Source organism: Apteryx rowi, unplaced genomic scaffold (assembly GCF_003343035.1).
Source record: "Apteryx rowi isolate R43461 unplaced genomic scaffold, aptRow1 scaffold_0, whole genome shotgun sequence".
Taxonomy (NCBI): Eukaryota; Metazoa; Chordata; class Aves; order Apterygiformes; family Apterygidae; genus Apteryx; species Apteryx rowi.
Genome location: NW_020447195.1, coordinates 3755851 through 3762762, shown reverse-complemented (window position 1 = coordinate 3762762; position 6912 = coordinate 3755851). Strand labels below are relative to the sequence as shown.

Here is a 6912-nt window from a genome sequence, read left to right as displayed (position 1 = left end):
TTACAGATGTGCATTCCTATTTCAGTTCAGTTCACTGGTGGGAAAACAACCTTTTATTTGAGGGAGTTTTCATGTGTCACAAGGAAATAAAACAAATAATAAAAAGCACGTGATCATTTTTTTTTTTCATGGTAATTTTCTGGTATAAAAGCTACAATGCAGCATCAGTGTGAGGGGACCTTTCTGCCTGTGCCCCAGATCTCCTTGCTTTCTGAAGTCAATCCCATCCAGAGGTGGAAGCTCTTCCATCAGCCAGGTGGGAATGAACCTCGGAGCAGATGCTCTGCTCTTACTGGCCCATGGGGTAGGACATAGCAATGACCCGACTGACTCAGTTGAGTCATGAACTTGGTCCATGCTTCTCCACGCATCRGTTTCCTGAAAGTAAGCCAAGGAAACTGCACACCCACGCACTGCTCCAGGCACATCTGAGCACCGACACGTGTCTATGCAGCTCCGTACACATAGTTGCCCGTGTTTATTAGAGGGTCTAACACTGCATGAGATGTTTGCTCATAGCTCAGCAAGCTGCAAGGCAGGCGTGCAATGGCTCAGGCCAGCTGGATGTCTACATCTGGTAAAATGTTGAGGTCTTGGTTTTAAGATGCTTGTGATGTAGTAGATAATCGGCAGGTGAGGGTCGGTTAGTGAGAGACCAAGAAGTGACGCTCAGCTTGTGTTCGGCTCAGTTGGTTTGGGGTGTTAAGCGTGTGCAAGTTGGAGAAATATGGGTTGAAAATTAACTTTGCTCCTCCCGTAGGTGTTGCGAGTGCCTAAGATGCTGTGGGAGAAGAGACCCGAGGCCTCGTACTGTTTGGCTTGGCCACCCGGAAAAGAGAGACCAGAGGTACCCTCGCAATGTGATCAACAACCAGAAATACAACTTTTTTACTTTCCTCCCTGGGGTGAGTATGAACAAAGTCACTTCTCATCACCCTACCCTAATCCTTTCCCCATTTTCATTGGCTTTAGGGGGTACAAGAACAGAACCTGGAGCCAGAGGAGATAATGAACACTCTGGTGCCACACAGACCTCCTGCAAAAGCTGGCTCAGGGCACCAGGAAAGCAGACACATATTTAGTGCAGTGGGTTGCTAAGTGTGATTTAACGGTGAGGACCTTGTTGCCTCCCTTCCCGTGCAGAGGCCCTGAAATGCTGGTCATGAAGCTGTTGAGGGAGGAGTCGGGATGTGTGGGACCAGCAGCGGCTGTTTTGGTGGTGTTGCCTGTGCCTGGGAGGAGCTGCAGGATTCAGCCATCCCACATGTTCTTTTGGTGGCAGCAGGAGAAACAAGTCTGGTTCCCCAGGGATGTTCCCTGACTTTGGGTTTTTTTTTTCCTTCCCATGTCGACAGCTTTTCCACCCCTGTTGAGTCCTTCACCTTGGGAGAGAAGATTGCTCTCCTAAAGCTTCCTTCTCTGTCTCTCTCCCCAACCCCATGTACAACTCCTCTGTGCTGTAGTGTTGGTTATTAAAATGGGCAACACTCAAATTTTCTGAGTTCACTGAATTCTTTTAACATGCGTTCAGCACGATTTTGCAAACCAAATAGACGGTTATGTTGCTGTTTGGTGTGAGTATTGCTTTGCGGAGTGGGGGTTGTCAGCAGTTTAAAATAAATGTGGAATGATGTATTTCTGTTAAAAACTTCAGCCCAGCTGCGTGGCAGTGTCGCAACAACTCACTCTGCAAGAGGCAGAGTATGCTGACCTTTAGAAGTGAATTGCCCGGACTGCTTTAAGTCTACCCTAAGTTAGCCTTCAGACGCTGGAGGAGCTAGCAAAACTGTTTCTTATTGTTGGTTCAATAGGCACAACTTCTGAACTCATTAATCTTCTCCCTCCTCTTTTTTTTTAGGTGTTGTTTAACCAGTTCAAATATTTCTTCAATCTTTATTTCTTGCTTTTGGCCTGCTCTCAATTTGTCGTGGAAATGAGGCTTGGTGCACTTTACACATACTGGGTTCCTCTGGTAGGTAATTTATTTATTCAAGAAAGTTTCAGTGTTTGACTACAAAATTTCTTTTGCTGCCTTTTCTCTGGGGTGTAAATTTGTACCTTAAATCATTTTGTTTGCTTGTTTTCTTAAGGCCTCCTTTGTACGTGTTCTAGTGTAGATACTTACTCTGACTTTAAGATTTATTTCGTAAAGGTTGAACATGGCTGAGAAGGATACGTTTCATAGTTTAACCACATTGTAAAAAAACAAACAGAAAGAACAGAGATGGCCCCCCAAAACCCTGCTGTGTGTGCGCGTGTACACGTCTCACGTGCACACATGCACACGCTCATTCATACTCTCTCAAGGTGCAGATGCTTCTTCCTTCCTATAAACTATTTGCCCTTGTCTTTTGGTAGCCATGTGTTTCACCTGCGACCAAAGCAAATCGATAATAATCAGGTTTGAAGCAGAAACTCTTGGGCTGTCAAAGGACACCACGAGGAACGGTTGCACGGAACGGCTAATGCAGGGCTTGTTAATTCTCCAAAGTGCTCGTGCAAGCCTATTACACTTGTAGTGGATACTTTAAATGTAGCTACCTCTTACCCCCTCCCCCCCAATCTTTTATCCCAATAAAAACTGCTATTTCTCTCTCTATGGGAATGTTTTTGCTACACTTCAGCCCAGAGAATCATGGTTTAATTTAGGTTCAGAGGGACCTCTAGTCCCACTGCCTGCTCAGAGCAGGGCTGTCGTGGTGTTGGCCTCATCTCCCTGAGTTTTGAACATCTCCAAAGATAGAGATCCCTTCTACTTTAAAGAAATGACACAAAATCAACTGATTATAGAAGAACAATCCTCTTTCTACAGTACTACTTGTCTGCAGTTTGAGAAGCACTAGTGGTAGTGTAGCTGGTGGCTCTGCTGAGGGAGTTGAGGGTGGGCAAAGGAGATCATTTTGGACCTAAATGCAGCAGGATCCCTGCTGGCAAAAGATGGAAAAAATAAAGGGGCTGTTTCATGGGGTTGCTAAAACTTTGTGTGTATTAGAGCCTGGATCTCACTGAATTCCCACTCGACTGGGTGCTTATAATTTGCTGTATGAATCTAACACTAGTTTCACAAGATCGTATCACATAAATAAAATACACGCAGGATCTCTCTTTTCAAGCTTTGTATAGGCAATTGCGACTTGTCCGTGCTAGGTGAGCAATTTGAATTTGGCATATGAGCTGCCAGAAAGCTGTACGAGGAAGGTCTTTGTTTGCTACTGGCTGCTGATACAACTGTTTGGGCTAGAATGACATACGTGAAGGCAGAGTGAGGCTGCACATGTGGCAATATTTTGGGATGATTATTCGAAGACTCTTCAAGCAGCTAAAATGTAAGCTGAAAATAATTGATGCTTTTTTATTTTATTTTGGAAAGCAGGTAGGCAATTCTAGCTAAACACACAAATGCCACTTTTAAATAGAAGAGAAATGTTCATTCTCATTTCTTTTCTGCTGATGAGGAATGTTTTAACTGTTCAGTGATTCTGAGCTAAGTAGTACTTAATAAAAATTATTTCCTGGTCCTAGCCCCATAGAGAATTATTTTGCGTGAACTTAGCTTATTTTTAAAGTTAAGAGTATGATGTGGGCATTTTCCTTATGACATGAGGAAATGAAATGACTGCTTATATCCATGGAAAAATAGGACTGAAACCCTAATTGGGCAGACATGTGATTATTCACTTTTGTGCCATCTGTAATTCATGCGTGTAGGTTTAAAGTGCCTGTTCATGTTAGTAAGTTGAGTATGTGCATATACACATGTACGCACGCACGTGTGTGAGAGAGAGAGACTGAACCTCCCAGATTAGGTGAATTAACTTTGATAGCTCGGTGGTTGAGGGAATACTGAGATTTGAGGAATTCTGTCTTATCCTGGACTTTTGTGTAACCTCTTTCAATCTTGGCCACTCCTCTGTGGAGGGAGATGAAATGCTATTTACCCACTTCAGATAAACTTTACAAAGATTTGCTTGAGAGGTGCTGGGGGAGCATCATGGTAAAGCTCAAATGCAATCATAATTTTTTTTTAAGTGACAAGTCCACTGTCGGTTTACTATTAGGAGTCTGGACAGCAGCTCACAATACCACTATAATGATTGAGCGACGGAAAATAGGCTAAGGAAACGCGAATTGTGGGCATTGGTGCTGATAAGTGTCACGTCTTGCTCTCATCAGACGCAGCTGTGATTCCCCCCAGCTGTTTTATCCATTCTCTTTTCCTTCTAGGGATTTGTGCTCGCCGTCACCGTCATCCGCGAGGCAACGGAGGAGATCAGATGCTACATGCGCGACAAGGAAGTGAACTCGCAGATCTACAGCAAGCTCACAGCGAGAGGTCAGCCCCGCGGCTCGGGCGCCCGCAGCTCGCGCCCGCGCCGCCCCGCGCCCGCGGCGTGACTCGTAACCTCCTTTAAACCCTCTTTGCTCCTAACGCCAGCGTATGCCAGAACTTCCCTCCCCCCACCACCACCAGTATTGTCTCTCTCTGGTGAATTGGTGTCACCAAAGAAAATGAAATCTGGGCCTGGATCAGCCTTGGTTCTGGAGTTGGATTTTTCCAAAGGGAAATGTGTTTCCCTTCCTGCGAAGCCGGGACGTGCGAGCAGCCCTCCAGAGCGCTTCGTGAATGGAGGGAGGGAGGGAGGGAGGGAGGGAGGTGCAACCACAGGCAGCAGCCTAGGAGGAAGAAGACAAGAATGAGGCTATAGGAGATGGGCTGTACTGCTTGCGTTTTTGTTGTTTTCTTCCAATTTTAGTAATCACGCAGCTGTCTTTCCCCTGCGTTGTATGTCTTGCTTGATCACCGTGTGGGCAAGAGAGACCAATGTAGGAAGGATTCCTATAAACTAGCACTTCATATTCTTTAATGGAAACAGCTTTACTCATCTTTGCTTGAGAAAAGGGAGCGGGATCCACATCTGCAAATTATTTACAAAAGCACTCTACTAAAAGGTTAAGCCTAGGTCTGTGGACATTGTCAGAAGATGGATATGCAAGGCAGATTCAACTAATGAGGGTGAGAGTAGGCTATCTGAGCAAGGTATAGAGTCGGGCAAAACGCTTAATGGTAAAGGTAACTTTAAATGTTTATATACCCTGACACTTTCATTGATCAGGAGGCATATTTGAGTATTTCACTTGGGCCATTAATCTGAAAACACACCTAGTTATAGCGTCTAGTTTTGGGAACCCTTTCAGCATTTGTTTTGCAAATTATAATTACATAAAAGCAGTCAGTGTACTAAGGAGCACGCAAGCGTGTATGCTAGATTTCAGGTGACTTGCCTGACATACTGGCATACTCTATCATTTATTGAACATGCGATGCGAGTTGAGTTCCACTGTTTTTTCTGAGCTGTGCCAGGCAGAGACTTACCACTGCAAGCCCTTTGCTAAAAGAGATTGTGTGACACGTTACCACGTCTTTTGTGTTTAGTAGTGACTGACATAGCTCCTCAATATTGGCAATGTCTTCTCTTATATTTTTGTACGCATCTTCTTTAGCCCCTTCTCTCAGCTGTGAGGAACTCAAACCTCGTTTCTAACGGAGCCGGTATGTCAGTTGTATCTGATCATTGCTGCTGGTCATCGTTTACAACTTCGTTGTACCTAACAAAGACATTTAGTTTCTCATTTGAAAAATCGAAGGCTTCTTTACTATGGAGTTACTGCTAATACCATGACAACATCAGTGAGGCCAGGGTTTTGTTTTTCAAAAAGAATGATCTAAATTTAAGCAACTCTTTTTCTGTTTCAATTTTCTTTGTTATAAAAGTTTATACCCCTGAATTAAGATGTGGTGAACTAGGTGTACTAAAAATATGCTGCTTTCAACACTTGCACTTTTAAGAATAAGCCTCCTTTTTAAGTGTAATTGCTTAGAGCTGTATATGTTTCACATGCCAGGAATTATGAGGCAACTCCAAACTAAGGAATTGGAGTTTCTGAATATTAAATCCCCTTTTAATAACATGTTCTCACTACAACACTTAAAATGCTTGGCAACCAACAAAAGCCCCATCCAAGAGGGGTGTAGTACATCTATTTAAAGATATAAAAGAGTTGCCTTCTGGATTCCTTTCAATGATGTATAAGGGGCCTGACCTCTCCTTTAGTTCTTTTCATATTGCTATTACGTTTCCCATGAATGATTTCCCTCCCCCCAACCCTTTAACTTTTCCAATTTCGTGAAAGAAACCAAGGAGGATTGGCAGCTGGGCACTAGCAGAAAACCTTAAGCCACTTTATTTTACTTTTGAACATACATTTGGTGTGTGTGGGGAGAGAGTAATGAAAGTCTCCAGCGGTATAGTTTATAGTAGGAAAAATCACAGAAAATCATTTATAATTGCCTAGCAGTCTGGGGAGAAAAGTCAAATTCATTCTCTCACACACTTGCACTTTGGTGTCCTTTAGTAGCCTAGCTTTCAAGAAGACTCAAGTACCCATTTTTTTCACTGATTAAAACCTTAACGCCTCCAAGCATCATCTACAAACGTGGAAGTAGCTTGTGATGTCAACATGGGTGGGGACTGGATGCTTTTAACCAAAAGAAAGGTATAATATTTTTTTATCTATTAGTATAGTTAAAATGTAGATAAGCTTTCTAGCAAACACCTCTTCAGGTGAGAAGTAGAAGCGGCAAACATCAAAGTTAAAATAAGTTGAGAACGCCTGATCTTCTTGCCGTTAATTTTCAGTGTGGCTGACAAAACCCCAGAGAGGACTTGCTGCAGACAGCGTATAGGCCATTTCATTTTTTCTTTTGTTGTAAAGCACAGTTCATGCTTCAGGATATTAGCACAGTCCTGTACTGAAAAGGGCAGTGCAGAAGGGCACCAGGGCACAAAAGCCCTCTGAAATGTTGAGATATATATGTTTTACTTCACAATAGTTTCACCTCTAAAGCTAGTG

General features: G+C 43.4%; 1 protein-coding gene across 1 annotated transcript in view; it reads left to right on the top strand.

The window, feature by feature from the left end:
- The first annotated feature begins 299 nt into the window (after positions 1 to 299).
- Positions 300 to 6912, top strand: part of ATP9A (ATPase phospholipid transporting 9A (putative)) — a 55089-nt gene continuing 48476 nt past the window's right edge. The window contains exons 1-4 of the mRNA XM_026055488.1: positions 300 to 304; positions 761 to 905; positions 1859 to 1972; positions 4225 to 4333. Coding sequence (XP_025911273.1) covers positions 300 to 304; positions 761 to 905; positions 1859 to 1972; positions 4225 to 4333 — 373 coding nt within the window. The remainder of the gene's footprint in view (positions 305 to 760; positions 906 to 1858; positions 1973 to 4224; positions 4334 to 6912) is intronic.